The sequence below is a fragment of the Ranitomeya variabilis genome, chromosome 8, assembly GCF_051348905.1.
Source record: "Ranitomeya variabilis isolate aRanVar5 chromosome 8, aRanVar5.hap1, whole genome shotgun sequence".
Classification (NCBI taxonomy): Eukaryota; Metazoa; Chordata; class Amphibia; order Anura; family Dendrobatidae; genus Ranitomeya; species Ranitomeya variabilis.
In genome coordinates this window covers 183,860,234-183,878,696 of record NC_135239.1, presented here as the reverse complement: position 1 = coordinate 183,878,696, position 18,463 = coordinate 183,860,234, and the positions used below count along the sequence as shown (strand labels likewise).

The window sequence follows — 18,463 nt, the reverse complement described above, 5'->3', positions numbered from 1 at the left end:
AAAAACTCCTTATATGAACAGCAAAGTGAATTTTCCATAGAACTAGGTACGTTTTGAAGTTTTCAAAGAGGATTTCGGAGCGGAATTTTTCCAGAAAAATACATGTGAACATAGCCTAATGCTTAACTACCATGGAAAAGTTTTATCTCCAAATTAGCCCCAAACATCACATGATTCCTTCCTGACCAGAGGCTCAGCTCACCTGCGTATAATAAGGTGTGTAACCTGCTGGAAAGTTGTGTCATTCATTCATTATTTTACCAGAGCAAGAGAGGTGTAAACTGTAAATCTCCGAGCTAGAACAGTAAGTTTCCTTCAATATCCGGCAGTGTTGTGTAATCCTATAACTCATATAGCAAGTACAAAAACTATAGAAGGCGAATTGCCACAATGTATCACCTGTGGATAGGACGGAGCGCTGATGATACACAAGGGGTGCACTGCGGTGGGGCAATAGGACAGCTTTGGATCACAGGACAGGCTCACATGGATCCCTGTGTAAATTCTGTGCAGAAACGATACTGCCCAGTATATGACTATTTTATAACGGGACCCCCCCCCCATTTTGACTCTTCCCCCCCCCCCCCCATTGATCACAAGAATTTGTGTTCTGTCTGTTTTTTAATGCTCCATTTAGGGTATGTTCACACGCTGCGGTTTTTGCTGCGGATCCGCAGCGGATTTGGCACTGCGGATCCGCAGCTTTTTTCCATGTAGGTTACAGTACAATGTAACCCAATGGAAAACAAAACCCGCTGTGCCGACGATCCTTTTTTCCCCAGGCAAATCCGCAGCGGTTTTGCCTGCAGAAAAAAGAAGTACCTGTCAATTCTTTCTGCGGATTCTGCTGCGGGTTTCCAGCAGCCCCAATAGGAAACTGCAGTTGGAAACCCGCAGTGGAATCCGCAGAAGAAAAAGGATCAAAAACCGCAGCTAAAAATCAGTGCGGATTTTAGCTGCGGTTTTTCAAAACAGGACCTGAAAAAAAAAGGACGGAAAAAAGGATCGTGTGAACGTAGCCTTGAAAGCCTAGAAATTAGTAACGGCCCATGGAACTGAACATATCCTGAGTCTAAACTCACATGAGCTTCTACGAAAAAGTACGTCCAGAAAACTCGATTGTCCTCTGAGTGACCTCCATTTTTATACATCACTATTTACGTATGTTCAACATATGTTACGTATGTTCATGATCAAATACAGTTTCGTAAGTTAATATTGACAATGTATCCATAAAAATCGGGTGCTGTATAGTGATCCTTATGCGACCCAATTTTTGTTTTTTGTGCACCCATAGACTTGAATAGATGAGACTTATCTGACAGAAGAAACGAACGCCTGCTGCAATTTTTCATTTTTTTTTTTTTCCAATATTCGCAGATTTGGTTCGTGAATTAAAAAAAAGAAAAAAAAAAAAACTTTTCTGAAAAGACCACCTGAATAACGTAAGCGCCGTTCGAGTGAGGTCAGTTGTTTTAGAGACAGAAATCGGACTGAAAATACAATCATGAGAAATTAGCCAAACCTGAGTTTTTGATGTTGCAGATTTTCTGCACCCATTAAGTAAACAGGTTACTTGTAGTTTTTTTTTTTTTTTTCCTCGAAAATACGCAGCATAAAAAAACTCATTGTGGGCACCTAGTCTTAGCTATCTCAATCGGTTGTACTATAAGGTTTAGTTCACATGTTGCGTTTTTGCTGCTTTTTTTATGCAAATTTTAAGCTGTGTTTTACAGTACAAGCAAAATCTGAGATTTCAGAATCCGGATTGTTGCAAAGTGGATGGATCTGATGTCCACTGTGCTTCTTAAGGGTATGTGCACACGTTGTGAATTCAGTAGAATCCGCAGGTAAAATGACCTGCGTTTTACCTGTGGATTCCCTGCGGATTTTCTACAGATTTTATACGGATTTCACCTGCGTTTTTATACCTGCGGATTCCTATTAAGGAACAGGTGTAAAACGCTGCGGAATCCGCACAAAGAATTGACACACTGCGGAAAATAATCCGCAATGTTTCCGTGTGGCATTTTCCGCAGCATGTGCACTGCGGATTTTGTTTTCCATAGGTTAACATGCTACTGTACAACGCATGGAAAATTCGCAACGTGTGCACATACCCTTATAATGATGCGTAATCTGACCTGCGGTGTGTCAAATCCTCAGCACGTCAATTTCTGTTGCGGTTACTCTTGAGTTTTCTGTGCGAATTTTCCCCATACACTTGCATTAGGTGCAATAAAAAGAGACAAAAACCAAAGTGTCAAAAACGCATGTTAAAGAAACGCACACAATGAGGCTTAGTTCCCACGATGAGCTTTTGGTGATTTTTTTTTTTGTTGCAAATTTTTTGCACTTATTGTCTAAATTAGGTTACTTGCGTTTTTTCATTTTGTCTGTTTGGTGTGTCATGGTTTAAATAAAGCTGCTTTGTTTTTGATACTACTTTGTTCTTTGCTTTGACAAAGCTTTATTGCTATACTTAAATGTGGATTGCATGTGTTTTTTATGTTTTCGTGGCAGAAACGCACTAAAAATGCATGTGAGTTTATTTGCTACAGATTTTCCGCATCTAATGTAAGGCTAGTTTCACACTAGCGTTTGGCAGGGCTGCAGACTTCCTCCGTGAAGCCCCGCTCACTGCTGCGCCTCTTCATTCAGCTCCGCCTATGGCTGCATGCGTCCTATGTACCCTATCTTTAACATTGGGTTCGCAGGCCATGCGGGTGTATGCGGATGCCTCCGCATCCGTCCTTTTCACGCTGCGCCAAACGCAATATGTTGCAATTTGTTGCTGTCGGCGCAGCGTGAAAACGACGCATGCAGTTGTGGCAGAGCACAGAGTTGCTGGCTCTGTCACCTACCCCAGCAGGCTGTGGGCATCCCTACTGTCTGCGGCCTGCTGGAGGCCAGCACCAAGCAAGGGACATCGTCAGTGCAGTGACATCACTGCATCGTGCCGCCAGCATCCACTGCAAGAATGGATAGAAGAGAAGACAGATGCTGCGGAGAATGAGGAATCTCAATTAGGCAAGTATAGGGACTTGTTTATTTTTGGGGAGCTCTGGGATACCATCACAATATATATAGGGTGCTGTGAGTTGAAGTGTCCTTTTATATAAGGGGATATGGGGTGGATCACCATAATATATAGTGTACTGTTGGGGGGCCATCATACTACATAGGGGGCTGTTGGGGGGGACTTCGTACTACATACCTCCCAACTTTTGAAGAAGGGAAAGAGGGACAAAGTTTGCGGAGCGCGCAGAGCACCACGGCAAACTTTAGGCAACACCTCTGACCACACCCATTTTACAACTAGTCACACCCGTATCCACGCCCCAACCACACCCACTTAGCACTGGTGATCACACTGTTTCATAAACAATAATTATAAACAAAAATAATAATGGCCACAGAGTGCTCCATACTGTATAATGGCCACAGAGTGCTCCATACTGTATAATGGCCACAGAGTGCTCCATACTGTATAATGACTACACATAGTGTTCCATACTGTATAATGACCACACATAGTGCTCCATACTGTGTAATGGCCACACATGATGCTCCATACTGTGTAATGGCCACACATGATACTCCATACTGTGTAATGGCCACACATGATACTCCATACTGTGTAATGGCCACACATGATACTCCATACTGTGTAATGGCCACACATGATACTCCATATTGTGTAATGGCCACACATGATGCTCCATACTGTGTAATGGCCACACATGATGCTCCATACTGTGTAATGGCCACACATGATGCTCCATACTGTGTAATGGCCCCACACATGATGCTCCATACTGTGTAATGGCCACACACATGATGCTCCATACTGTGTAATGGCCTCACACATATGATGCTCCATACTGTATAATGGCCTCACACATGATGCTCCATACTGTATAATGGCCTCACATGATGCTGGGTACAGTATAATGGCCACACATGATTACCCCACCCCCATCATTGCCTTCTACCATCACTACACCTCGTACACACGCGGCTCCACTACATCCACACTGTAAACACCTCCTGATTAGTGATGAGCGAGTATACTCCTTGCTCGGGTTGTCTCCGAGTATTTGACTGCTCAGAGATTTAGTTTTCCTTGCCGCAGCTGGATGATTTACGGCTGCTAGCCAGCCTGAGTACATGTGGGGCTTGCCTGGTTGCTAGGGAATCCCCACATGTAATCAAGCTGTCTAACCGTTGCAAATCATCCAGCTGAGGCAAGGAAAACTAAATCTCTGAGCAGTCACAAATACTCGGAGATCACCCAATCGTGCTCGGGAAAACCCGAGCAACATAGTAACATAGTTATTAAGGTTGAAGGAAGACATTAAGTCCATCTAGTTCAACCCATAGTCTAACCTAACATGCCCCAACATGTTGATCCAGAGGAAGGCAAAAAAAAAAACCCATGTGGCAAACAGTAAGCCCCACATTGGGGGAAAAAAATTCCTTCCCGTCTCTACATACGGCAATCAGACTAGTTCCCTGGATCAATGCCCTATCAAGGAATCTAGTGTGTGTGTGTGTGTGTGTGTGTGTGTGTGTGTGTATATATATATATATATATATATATATATATATATATATATATATATATATATATATATACACCCTGTAACATTATACTTTTCAAGAAAGGCATCCAGTCCCCTCTTAAATTTAAGTAATGAATCACTCATTACAACATCATACGGCAGAGAGTTCCATAGTCTCACTGCTCTTACAGTAAAGAACCCGAGTCTGTTATTATGCTTAAACCTTCTTTTCTCCAGACGTAGAGGATGCCCCCTTGTCCCTGTCTCATGTCTATGATTAAAAAGATCATCAGAAAGGTCGTTATACTGTCACCTCATATATTTATACATTAAAATAAGATCACCCCTTAGTCTTCGTTTTTCCAAACTAAATAGCCCCAAGTGTAATAACCTATCTTGGTATTGCAGACCCCCCAGTCCTCTAATGACCTTGGTCGCTCTTCTCTGCACCCGCTCTAGTTCAGCTATGTCTTTCTTATTAACCGGACACCAGAACTGTGCACAGTATTCTAAGTGTGGTCGAACTAGTGCCTTGTATAAAATTATGTTCTCCTCATGAGCATCTATGCCTCTTTTAATGCATCCCATTATTTTATTTGCCTTTGTAGCAGCTGCCTGACCCTGGCCACTAAATGTGAGTTTGTCATCCACCCATACTCCCTGGTCTTTTTTATTGACTTCTACCCGAGTGCATGACCTTATATTTATCCCCATTAAAGCCCATTTGCCGTTTATCAGCCCAAGCTTCTAGTTTACATAAATCATCCTGTAATATAAAATTGTGCTCCTCTGTATTGATTACCCTGCAGAGTTTAGTGTCATCTGCAAATATTGAAATTCTGCTCTGAATGCCCCCTACAAGGTCATTAATAAATATGTTAAAAAGAAGAGGGCCCAATACTGACCCCTGTGGTACCCCACTGCTAACCGCGACCCAGTCCGAGTGTGCTCCATTAATAACCTCCCTGTTTCCTATCCCTGAGCCAGCTCTTAACCCACTTACACATATTTTCCCCTATCCCCATTATTCTCATTTTATGTATCAACCTTTTGTGTGGCACCGTATCAAAAGCTTTTGAAAAGTCCATAAGCACTACGTCCACTGGGTTCCCTTGGTCCAGTCCGGAACTTACCTGTTCATAGAACAGTATGCTCGCTCATCATTACTCCTGACCCCACACATAAACTTACCCTCATCCAGCACCATGACAACCAGCAGAGTCCTGCATACATACACGGAGGTCCCGGTCATGTGACCCCTGACTCCTCCCCTTCTATGACCTCATCACAGGTCCTGTGCGCACAGAGCAGCCATTTATGTGGTGTGCTGCTCTGCGGGTGGAGGGATGAGGCTGAGGCTGACATTGCAGTGTGGGAAAACTAATGTCCCGCCTGTGACAGCGGGGGAGACTGAAAATCGGGACAGCCCCACTGGATCCGGGATGGTTGGGAGGTGTGGTACTATATTATGGCTATGAGGTGAACTATCATACTATATGGGAGCTGTTGGAGGTACCTGTAGCGCCCTCACTGTCGCAGGGCCGAGGGGTACCCGGTACCGGGCCTCTAAGTCTCTGTTCTGGGGTTGTCATGGTGGCTAGACCCGGTCCGTGACCCTGCTGAGGGGCGTACAATGATAGGTGTGCGTGATGGTGATGATGTTGTGGTGGTGCGGTGCAGGTTGCAGTAAATGACGAGGACACCAGATTGCAGTCTCTTTACCTCTTTACTGAAGGCTTCAGGATCCTCAATCCGGAATACGGTTAACCGGGCTGCGCAAGCCTGGCCGGTCCGATGGCACATCCAGAGCTCCCTTTGCAGGTGGAAATCTGTGCCTACCTTCTAGCGCTTGTGTGTTGTAGTCCTTCCCTGCTAAGCACCACGGGATAGTCCTCACAACTGTTGTGTCTGTTTCTCGTGTTCCCTCACAACTCGATTCCAATGTTCTTCCACGTCCCCCAGATCTTATGGTTAGGACGCACCCGTATGACGGGGAGGCTCGGAGCTCTTCCGGGACTCTAGCGTCTCCCCACTCCTGTTGTTACCCCCCTGTGTCTTCCTAGGTCAATTGGGTGAGACAGCCCGCCTATAACTGACTGTCCTGCCGTAGGTTTGAAGTTTGGCCTGGAGCTATATACTTCCTCGGCGTTCCGGCCACCGGTTACGCGCCTCAGTAGGATGTTGCCTCGTCTTACAGCACGACTCCTACTGGTATTCTCCTTGTTGCGTTGATCTCGTTTCTCACTCAGCACAATAAACCTCGCTTCTTGTCCTTTCTTGGGGTACCGCCGCCATATCGTGCAGGCGCGGTCCCGTAACGTTCTCTCTGGTTGCTAGGCCTCTGTCAGGATCCCACCCCTGACAGGGACCCCTCTGAATCTTCCCCTACAACACCCTCTGCCACAAGGTGTTGCCTGGTTCCAACCCAGTCAGCTTTCTCAACTAACTTCCTGCCTAACCCCCAGTTTTACCAGACTGTGAGGAGTGGCCTAATACATAGCACCCTTAGCTCCCCCTGGAGGCCAGACTGTGAAGTGTATTGGTGTCTGTGATACCTGGTCAGATGAACTCCTTCAGTGCCATCAGACGTACCATAGCCCCCCTTAGCGGCGGAGCACCAGTACTGCAACGACCAGGACTCTGGGGCGCTGCATACCATCATACTATATAGGGTCAGTGAGGTGTACCATCATAATATATAATGAACTTATGGGGTGGACCATCATACTATATGGGGGGCCATTGTACTATATAGGGTTCTGATGGAGGGATCATCATAGTATATATGGGGCTGTGGGAGGCCATCATACAGTATTTGGGCTATGGAGTCTATCATACTGTGTGGGGTACATTATACCATGTTCGGAGCTGTGGTTACCATCATAGTGTATGGGATGGTTATGGAGGTCATCATACTGTACGGGGGGGCTTTGGTGGACATCACACTTCAGGGGCCTGTGGTGGACAATACTGTGTGGGGGGTCTATGGTGCCTCTCATACTGTATACTGGAGGCTGTTGTGGATATCATACTGTATGGGAGGCTGTGGTGACAATCTTACTGTGTGGGGTGTCATACTTTGTGTAAAGTTTGTGGGGAAATCATACTGTGTGGTGGCATGAAAGGGGTATCAAAGTGAGTGAGTCCACTTAGGGGCTTCAGTAAGGACACAATAACTGTCTAAGTGCTGCAATACATTTCCTTCTCCGTATCTTAAAATGTTGGGAGATATGCTCTGTGACGTGATGGGACTTTTTCTATGGGGCGCCTTTTATTTTTCTTTTATACGTCTCTGCTCAGGGGCATTATTACAGTAAAGAGTCACTGAGGTTCATTATTATAAGGAGGCACAAAGGGGAGACTGTTATGATTTTTTTTAGGGGAAGCAATGAGTCATTATTATATAAGAAAGCACAGGGGATCATTTTATTATTATAAGAGGTCATGGGGCATTATTAAAGGAGGCAGAGGGGAATTACAAGGTATAATAAGCTGTAGTAACGCCCCTGATCATGTTACCGCAAGTATGAGATTTGCATACATGTGCTCACATACTGACTAGGCGAGCACAGCCTTCCTCAATACAAGTGAAATCAGCAAAGCCGAGTACAATCAGTAGGAATGTGGCCGGAGGTGTATGAATCCCACACTTGTGGTCACATGACGGCCATCCCAATGACAGCACCGTATCAGTATGGTGGTATTATTAATATTGTGTATGCTGGTAATATTTGGTGATGGTTTGTTGGTATTTGTCTGTAATATTGCAATCTTATCATTTTAATATTATAGTTATTTAATGCTATATTGCAATATTATTGGTATTACCATATTTTTCGGACTATAAGACACACCGGGCCATAAGCCGCACCCCAAATTTTGGGGTGGAAAATAGGAGAAAAAAGATTTTTATAAGATGGGGGTCCGTCTTATTGTCCGAATTTAAGGTATCTTACCTGAGGGCCGACAGTGGTACAGCGGGGTCACAGAAGGCATAGTCCCTTCCTCAGGAAGCTGGCAGCGGCAGAAGTGGGGCAATGCTGCGGGTCCAATTTCGGTGGAGAGGAGCTGGAGCAGGGTCCCTTCTTCAGGATGCCGGCAGGAGAAATGTGGTGAGCAGAGCCAAGTGCAGCACCGGTTTCCCTGCGGCCATCTTCCTGAAGCCGTGGGCCAGAGGCTTCAGGAAAATGGCCGCCAGAGGCTGCTTGTGCGCAGATTGAGATCTCGGCGGCCATTTTCCTGAAGTCGAGTGCCGCTGAGATTTCATTCTGCGCACGCGCGGCCTCCGGCGGCCATTTTCCTGAAGCCTCCGGCGGTCCATGGCTTCAGGAAGATGGCTGCAGGGAAACAGGTGATGCACTTTTCTCTCCGCTCTGCCACAGCTGCAGCATCGGAACACCTCTGCCCCAACCCCCCGGTAAACCTGCGTTCACACTATAAGATGCACCATCCATTTTCCTCCCAAATCTTTTGTGGGAAAAGTGCGTTTTATAGTCCGAAAAATACAATATTAGAAATATTGATCTTGTAGTAAATATTGATTTCCTCTAGACATGGTAATATATCCCCATCTGGTGCTCGGGGGTGGAGTCATCACGGACCTGTGTGATTTCAAATGCCAGGACTGAATTTCAGTCCCAGTTCATCCCTGGTACGCAAAATCAAAATTTACATGCTGTAGATTTGAAACCCACACCGCACGTCAATTTGCACAGCGTTAAAAACAAGCACAGTGAGCAGTAGATTTCTATAAATCCCATCCGTTCTGCTGGAACTGTAAGATGCTGCGTTTTTTATGCAGCGTCAAAAATGCACCAAACGCTCATGGTAGGAACGCCATCTTGGGCGACGTTACCACAATGGAGTTTTTTACTCTGCATATTTTTTTAAAAATGGATGTAATCAATTTTACATAATGAGTGCAAAAAATCCGCAGTGGCAAAAACTGCAGAAAATCCGCACAAAATCTGCGGCAAATCCGCGGCTGCGGATTCTGCCAGGAGATGCAGATTTTTTCTGCACCTCTTTTCCTATGTGTGCACATAGCCTTAATGTTCTTTCAAAAGAACATTTGTTTTATATATAAACATTCTATTGACAAAAGGTAAATAAAAAAAAAAGTTACATATTTGGGTCTTGCTGCATGAACTGTCTGGATAAATATTTTAATATTATTTCATACAGCGAACCCTAAAAACAAGAAATTAAATAAAAATGTCAGAATTGCTTTTTTTTGTCACTCCTAATGATTCCAAAATGGTATAAAGAACCCAAAATGAATGAAATACCCCAAAATGGTGTGTGTGTGTGTATATGTGTATATATATATATATATATATATATATATATATATATATATATATATATATATATATATATATATATGAGAGAGAGAGATATCAAAATGGAATAAGACCCCAAAATGCAATAAAAAATGGAGTAAAGAAACAAACTATAAAAAATTTCCGCAGCATGTCAATTCTTTGTGCGGATTCCGCAGCGCTTTACACCTGTCCCATAATTGGAATCCGCAGGTCTAAAAACGCAGGTGAAATCCGCACAAAAATTGCTGTAAATCGCAGGGCAAAACGCAGGAAAAATCTGCAATGGAATCTGCAACGTGAGCATATACCCTAAAGATCAAAAAATGGAACAAAGACCCCAAAATGGTATAACAAAAGGAGTAAAAAAAAGTGTGTGTAAATATAATATGACATAAATAAATATAATGACATACATAAATATAATATGACATAAAGAGTTATAGCTCTTGGAAGTTAAAGATGAAAAGCCTCAACTGATTTCTTGTCCTGGACCATGCCCCATAAAGTATATTGACAAATAATCATCACTTTAGGTCGCATTGGTCAGAAGATCATTTGGTCTGTGGTCAACACATCTGACCGACCTCATCAGACATTCGATCCTTCTGCTTTCTGATGGAGACAGGGTCAGGGTTGTGATGTGGGCGCAGATGCCGGCTCAGTGGGGTTCCGGGCCAGCAGTGCAGTGTGCTGCTTTCTGATGGAGGCAGGGTCAGGGTTGTGATGTGCCCGCAGATGCCGGCTCAGTGAGGTCCTGGGTAGGTGCAGTGTGCTGCTTTCTGATGGAGGCAGGGTCAGGGTTGTGATGTGGGCACAGATGCCGGCTCAGTGAGGTCCCGGGCTGGCAGTGCAGTGTGCTGCTTTCTGATGGAGGCAGGGTCAGGGATGTGATGTGGGCACAGAATGCCGGCTCAGTGAGGTCCCGGGCCGGTGCAGTGTGCTGCTTTCTGATGGGGGCAGGGTCAGGGATGTGATGTGGGCACAGATGCCGGCTCAGTGAGGTCCCGGGCCGGTGCAGTGTGCTGCTTTCTGATGGAGGCAGGGTCAGGGTTGTGATGTGGGCACAGATGCCGGCTCAGTGAGGTCCCGGCCGGTGCAGTGTGCTGCTTTCTGATGGAGGCAGGGTCAGGGATGTGATGTGGGCACAGATGCCGGCTCAGTGAGGTCCCGGGCCGGTGCAGTGTGCTGCTTTCTGATGGAGGCAGGGTCAGGGATGTGATGTGGGCACAGATGCCGGCTCAGTGAGGTCCCGGGCCGGTGCAGTGTGCTGCTTTCTGATGGAGGCAGGGTCAGGGTTGTGATGTGCCCGCCGATGCCGGCTCAGTGAGGTCCTGGGCCAGTGGTGCAGTGTGTTGCTTTCTGATGGAGGCAGGGTCAAGGTTGTGATGTGGGCACAGATGCCGGCTCAGTGAGGTCCCGGGCCGGTGCAGTGTGCTGCTTTCTGATGGAGGCAGGGTCAGGGATGTGATGTGGGCACAGATGCTGGCTCAGTGAGGTCCCGGGCCGGTGCAGTGTGCTGCTTTCTGATGGAGGCAGGGTCAGGGATGTGATGTGGGCACAGATGCTGGCTCAGTGAGGTCCCGGGCCGGTGCAGTGTGCTGCTTTCTGATGGAGGCAGGGTCAGGGTTGTGATGTGGGCACAGATGCCGGCTCAGTGAGGTCCCGGGCCGCTGCAGTGTGCTGCTTTCTGATGGAGGCAGGGTCAGGGTTGTGATGTGGGCACAGATGCCGGCTCAGTGAGGTCCCGGGCCGGCGGTGCAGTGTGCTGCTCTCTGATGGAGGCAGGGTCAGGGTTGTGATGTGGGCACAGATGCCGGCTCAGTGAGGTCCCGGGCCGGCGGTGCAGTGTGCTGCTCTCTGATGGAGGCAGGGTCAGGGTTGTGATGTGGGCACAGATGCCGGCTCAGTGAGGATCCAGGACAGTGCAGTGTGCTGCTCCAGAGCCGGCTTCTGTCATCATCATCAGGGAGGTGCTGAGCTCGGAGATGCCGGATCCTTCTTGGTCCATGGCCGGTGAATCCCTCCTCTCTCCCCCGCCTCTCCTCCTCCTCCTTCTCCTCCTCCCCGCATTGCCCACCTAGGCATCCCCTTGTCCGGCTTGCTCTATGGAGGTGTCATTACAGGGCAGAGGAGGGAGAGCCCGGGGGGACGTGTCGGGCGCGGACTGAGCCTGTACACATCAGCCATGCCCTGGGGGCGCTGGGCACCTTCCCTCCTGTGACCAGGGTGGGTATACAGAGACAGCAGGGCATGGTGGGGTGGGGTCCGCATGAGCCAGGGCTGGGGGGCTGGGCTGGGGAGGTCATTGTGTAAAGTTCTGCCTTTGTAATGTGAATGCTTAGGTTTTGGTGAAGAAGTCCCCTTGGGATCCATGTGAGTATTGTTTGCCTTTCCCCACCCTTTGCATTCATGTGCTCCTTCTTGGTACCCAGCCTCTTTTGTACATCTCTCTGGTGTCAGCCAGCAGTGCAGGGGTTAATCATGTTGCATGGATGGCCCCCCACACATATGCAGGACCCCCTGGCTGCACTTTGTCGCATTCAGACCATAGACTATCATGACTGATTACATCTGTAGCCTGGCAGTGGAGAGGGTGGCAGGCCTGGCACCCACGCTGTAGGGTTTACATGCCACACCTGACAGCAAGGTCTATGATTTTTTTTTTTTTTTTTTTTGGAGGGTGTGCTTAATAACTGACTGCTAGGCCTGGTACTTGTATCATCTTGTGTGATCCTGTGCCCACCTACTCTTTGTTTGACTGATGGTGCCAGGGCCTTGTTGCCAACTTCTCCCCCTAATGATGGGCATCCCTGTCCCACCGGTTTCCAGGATGTGAATTTACTCCACCAGTCTTTATTGTTATCACATCCACGTCCTGACCCTTTGTAAGATGCATACGCCCTTATGACCCATGCTAGTCACATCTTGCATCATAGTCTCATTCTTAAGCCTTCAGGGGCTATAGCCCACTTTTCCCACGTGTCTTTCATGACCCCTGTGGATGGGAGGTGGTGCTGGACAGCTCCGGAGGCAGATGGGGAGTGGAGTGGGTCCATGCTGTGTGTGCATCTAATGATTTGTCTCATTCCTGCAGGCTCCTGTGGTTTTTCCTGACAAGATCTGGACTGGCGGTGCTGACAGAGGATCTGCAGTGATCTGGGGGGGCAGACTTTTCTAACCTTTCCATGGGAGCTTCAGGAAGGGCTGCTGCAACCGCATCTGTCTGCGTCACAGCCTCCTGCAGGGAAATCTGTTGAGTTTCTTTTTTTTTTCTTCTTAAACTGATATGTACCATGATTCCACCAGACCTGGGACACAGGGCTCTCATCTTACAACCAGAAATCTAGTGGAAAGCGGGGTTCATTGCAAAAAAGATCCAGATCTGCCGAAAGAGTGTCCTGCAGAATCCAATGACTGTGCGGGGAAACCTATAAATATTCATGGGATGAACACTGGTGTGGATATCATGGACACTGCAATGCTCAACTCGGGGAGAGGAGCCCAGCTTGTGCCAGCTGCTAAAGACTCTAAAACGGTCAAGCGGAGGTTCTTAAGAAGAACTGTGGTAGAGTCAGATCAGGAAGAACCTCCAGTTTTGGACTTGGGTGACTCTCAACACCATAACAAGGTCATTCCTATTTCTAGAGCCAGGAGAGCCATTGCCAAGAGAGCACACGGGGCTAGTGACCAGGCTTTGACCAAAGAAGCCCCCGAACCCAAGTCTAAGACCTCTAGGGAAAGCGAAGTAGATGGTCTACCAGACCAGGTTGAACAAGAGAAAAAAGATGAACCTGAAACTTCTAAAGAGGTACCAAAGTCCAAGAAAGAAGAGGAAGAGGACGACGAAGAGGATTCGGACATTAAAGCTGTTTCTACCTCCCCTGATGGCAGGTTTTTAAAGTTTGATATTGAAATTGGAAGAGGCTCCTTCAAGACTGTTTACAAGGGACTGGATACGGAAACATGGGTGGAGGTTGCATGGTGTGAACTGCAGGTAAGATTTCACTTGTCAAAAAGATTGTGATTACGAATCTCTGGAGACCTTTATGAGTTATCTGTATATGTTGTGTGTCCAGAATTTGTGAAATGTCTTCACAATTGGAGATCCCACACATAGTGCAGGACATTTCACCTATAGGTTATCTGATTGCTAATTCTGCACAAGTGTGTTTGCACCAATCATGCCTGGAAAATTGCAGTGTTATATATTGATTTCAGCTTTATGCTGCTGTTGGATAATATTGTGCCTTAGTCATATATGAGAAATCTAATTTCTCCCTGGAAATGAACGAATCTCTTTATATAATCACGCAGATGACGTGTTGCCCAAAGGTCTTCATGGTTATGTAACAATTATCCGCGCTACTAGTCCCTGTGAACATTCACATACGTCATGTACTCACTAAACCATAGGCGCGAGTCAGGGGTGTCTCCAATTAGGACTGCAATGGTGGAAACGATCGAAATCCCCCTTTCTGATGATGCAGGGGTTAAAAAAAAAAAATGACTTGAGGGAACGGGTTGAGCTATGGTTTGGACAGTATGAGATTTTTCAGGGTATGAATGATACATATTGTGAAAATGTAACTTCTTCCTGTAAATATTGTATCTAGATTGAAATTCTGTTTCTATCCTAAGGTTCTGTTCTCGCAGCCTTCAGGGACCATGACGTCAGCTTTACGCTGATTTTTGATGGCCTGAATAGCGCAGTCATGGCTCACGCATGAACCGAACTTATAGATGTAAGAACTCTGCTTCCATGAAAGATAATTTCGCAGGAACAGTCTATGGCTATTGAGCCGCGTATCTAGTGAGAGGCTTGTAAGTCATAGGATGCACAAATGTTTCATCATGCGGAGGTTTCCAGAGAATGGTTGTCAATGAGAGCTAATGTTCACTTCTGGTCTGATGGAGAAAAAGTGGTGGTTTCAGCTTAATGACACATTCCAGATTTCTCAGGAAAGTATCTTTTACTGTATATGCTGCTGGCGTTCATCAGATCTCCGTTATTATATACGGTAGTTGATTATTTCCGAATATAAAGCGACTATAAACAAAACTGAAGATTCTTTTAGTTTGTGGGTTTTTTGTTTTTAATAGCTTTCTTATATGTTGGGTTCTAATGCCATTAGGCTATGTTCACAAATTGCGTTTTTGCTGCATCTTTCTTGTTTCTTGCGCAGGTTGTTAAAGTTTAATGCCCCCCCCCAAAAAAAAAAAAAAAATTCACAATGCAACTTCCTTAAGGTTTTTGCCCCATAAACGCAGCAACACCTGATTCCTGCATTTTTTGCTGCGTTTTTGCACTTATTCATTGCTTTTTATTCATAAAAAACGCTGAAAAAAAGTGACATGCTGCAGTTTTCCAAATCGGTCAGGAAAAGAAAACCCAATGTGTGAGCGAGATTTCTGAAATCTCATAGTGTTTATGGGACTGTAAACTGTGGCTTAAAATGTGCATTAAAAAAACACAGCAAAAATGCAATGTGTGAACATAGCCTTACACCTACCTGGGGTCCTATGATGACATGCTTGGCCTCTTTCCTAGAAATCTTGACAATCTCGGGGCTGTGTAAGCTGCCTTATCCTCTTTGTCATGTTTAATACTCTCTCTATTAGATATTATAGGGTTTGGCCTCATGAAGACTTGTATTTATTCACGTACGTGTACCCATTATAGTCTATGGGGTTGTTCAAATATTCTTTGTAGAATGTGGCCTCGATTTATCATTGCATTTTTGCCTGTTTTTCATTTGCACCTCTTACGTTTATTTTATGTGTTTCTTTTTTTTTTTTTCTTCTTATGTTCACCATAGTGGCCTGAATTTCAGGCTTTCAAGATGCTTTTGCCTGATTCATCAGTTGGGACTTTCTGGAAAGTTGCAAAATTTGTTGCAAATATATTTGTTTCCCCCATAGAGTAATTTTAAGTATACCAGATATTTTTGTGCTAGAAAAAGTCACAAAATGGGTCAGATAAACATATGGGACCAATCTTGACCATGTACAAAATTTATGACCCGCGTGCGCCATTTTGAAGAACTTGACGCAGAAATATCAGAGTGCCAAAAGACAAAAAAGAAAAGTGACTTAATAAAAAACAATAAAAACAAAACACAATCTGTAAAAAAAAAAAACAACCAAACAGAGATGTGTGTGTTTTTTGGCTTCTGGATCAGAAATTGCCCATAGAAGTCTATGGGCCCATGAAAATCATGGCTAGTGCACGGATTCCATCCTTGTGCGAAAATGTTACAATTGTTTTTTGACCACTTATATAATCCCAATGCATTGGGCTGGTGAATAATGAGACATTGTTTCTTTATTATTTTGTATTAAAACAAATCTGGATGAGGCCTTGAAAAGAGAATTTTTATCCAGAGAACAATGGAAAGGTTTCTTTTGCTGGAATAGATTTCTGGTCCAATGATAGTAATAGTATTACTTTGTCTCTCTAACCTTCCCAGTATTGGGCATATAGCTGTAATGTGGCACCGGGCAGTAGCCGTGGGCAAGCTACTCTTTTCTTACGCCCCTAAACATTACAGGACATTGGGGGTCCTGGCTGGGTGTCTGGACTTGTGCTGTGAGGGCATTACGTTCATGCAGGCCGCACGTAACCGATGTTGCTGGTTTGCCAGGACCAGATGTTTCACAGTTCAATGATGGAGAACCACAATCCAAAAATAAACTCTTTACTGAACGGGAACTTGGTAGGGAATATATACAGGAGACAGTAGGTACACAGTCTTGTGAACGTTTCCTTTACAACGTGAAGCATTGTCCACACAGTTGCCGTATTTTCCGGCGTATAAGACGACCCCCAACTTTTCTATTTAAAATACAGAGTTTGGGGTATGCTCACCGTATAAGTCGGGGTTCATCTTATTTGCCGGGTGTCGTCTTATACGCCTTTTGCGGAACTCATATGGTGTGGGGAGCGGTCCCGATGACGAGGTGCCTCACCGGGAAGGTGTAAGTGAATCAAGCTCACCCTTGTTATGTATTACCTCCTTCTTTCACCCGTCTGGCCCGCCCTTCTCTGCCTCTCAAATCTCGCGAGAATGGACGTGTAGCAGCACTTGCGCGCCTGCGCCGCTTCACCTCCATCCCCGCGAGATTTGAGCAGCAGAGAAGGGCGGGCCAGACGGGTGAAACAAGGAGGTAATACGTAACAAGGGTGGGCTTGATTCACTTACACCTTCCCGGTGAGGCACCTCGTCATCGGGACCGCTCCCGGCACCATATGCGGCGACCGCAGAGCTCCTCACCTGCCGTATAAGACAACACCAGGGATATAAGACGACCCCCGACTTTTGAGAAGATTTTCATGGATTAAAAAGTCCTCTTATACACTGGAAAACACGGTACCTTCCTTCTTTTCTATATTTTCACCTTTCCTCTTTGCTCTCTCTACTTGTCCTCTGTTCCCACTGTTTCTCACTACTTCATCATAACCAGCTCGACACTACAGTCCTGTTTAGCCAGAGTCCTTTACTCGACCTGCAGTTCTGCGTCTTATTTCCCCCAGGGTGCTAGTATGGCCCTTTACCTTCAAGAGTTATAAACTCCTGGGCCTTTTCTGCCAGGCATCCTCTCCCAGGACCCGTCTCCGATCAGTCATCCTGTCTGTCACCTCTGCTTCAGATCATGCTATCTCTTTCCTTCCGTCTCCGATCAGTCATCCTGTCTGTCACCTCTGCTTCAGATGATGCTATCTCTTTCCTTCTGTCTCCTCTCACTTTAGGGTCACCTCAGAATGCAGCGATTCTCACAATTCACCTTGGGTCCTTTCACTATGCACTACATGCCCTATCTGCCACTCAAGCAGGAAACCGCCACTTTCCCTTCAACTTATCCCTTCCCACTCTGGGCTAGTCCCAAACACGAACTCTCGCTATCCCTACTGTCAAACTACACACATTATCACCATTACTAACCTCTATAACACAGATCACAAAAACCGACCGTAAGGTGCAAAATCAAGCTAATGATAGAGAGACTCCTGAGGAAGTCTCGACGAAATGTGCGTTGGGGCGGCGGGGACCTCTTGTTGCCAGCACCAAGCTAGCCTACACCTAGTGAGTAAATTTTGTCTCTCTATCATTAGCTTGATTTTGCACCTTACGGTCGTTTTTGACCTTGATGCACTATGCACTTTATTAGTATATATGTAAATTCATAGCTAGATGTATATTTGCACATTTGGACGTATATTGTCCATTTTCTATTTGAAATGAGATATGAGAGTCATTAACTCATGGTTATTCAATAGCAGTGGCAAATTGGGCTGGTCACAGTGTGTCCTTTGTTATTGGTTTCCAGTGGTTCTCTTTTTTATTGTGGTTACTTAAAAGAAATTTCTTTGAATCTTGTATATTTAATAAACACCAACTGAAGGTTTATACTCTTTTGTGGTCTTTTAGATAGCTTTATTTTGTTGTGTATAAATTATGGATCTAGACCAGATCCACTGCATCACTACCCATTGTATTTTGTTGTGTATACATATTTTTGAGTTTTATGCCCTCTTTTTGCCTAGTTTTGGGACATTTATATTTATATATGTGTATT

At 45.5% G+C, this 18,463-nt stretch overlaps 1 protein-coding gene across 12 annotated transcripts in view; it reads left to right on the top strand.

Annotated features, from left to right (window-relative positions):
• The first annotated feature begins 213 nt into the window (after positions 1-213).
• WNK2 (WNK lysine deficient protein kinase 2) overlaps positions 214-18,463 on the top strand; it is a 193,768-nt gene continuing 175,518 nt past the window's right edge. For 4 of the 12 annotated variants that reach the window (XM_077278258.1, XM_077278256.1, XM_077278263.1 and 1 more), the window contains exons 1-2: positions 11,832-12,115; positions 12,984-13,883. In XM_077278258.1, the coding sequence (XP_077134373.1) occupies positions 13,176-13,883 (708 nt within the window). In that variant the 5' untranslated portion in view covers positions 11,832-12,115; positions 12,984-13,175. Of the gene's footprint in view, positions 305-1,062; positions 1,101-11,829; positions 12,116-12,160; positions 12,263-12,983; positions 13,884-18,463 lie in introns of those variants that run through there. The other 8 variants (XM_077278257.1, XM_077278260.1, XM_077278252.1 and 5 more) reach the window with 5 other exon arrangements.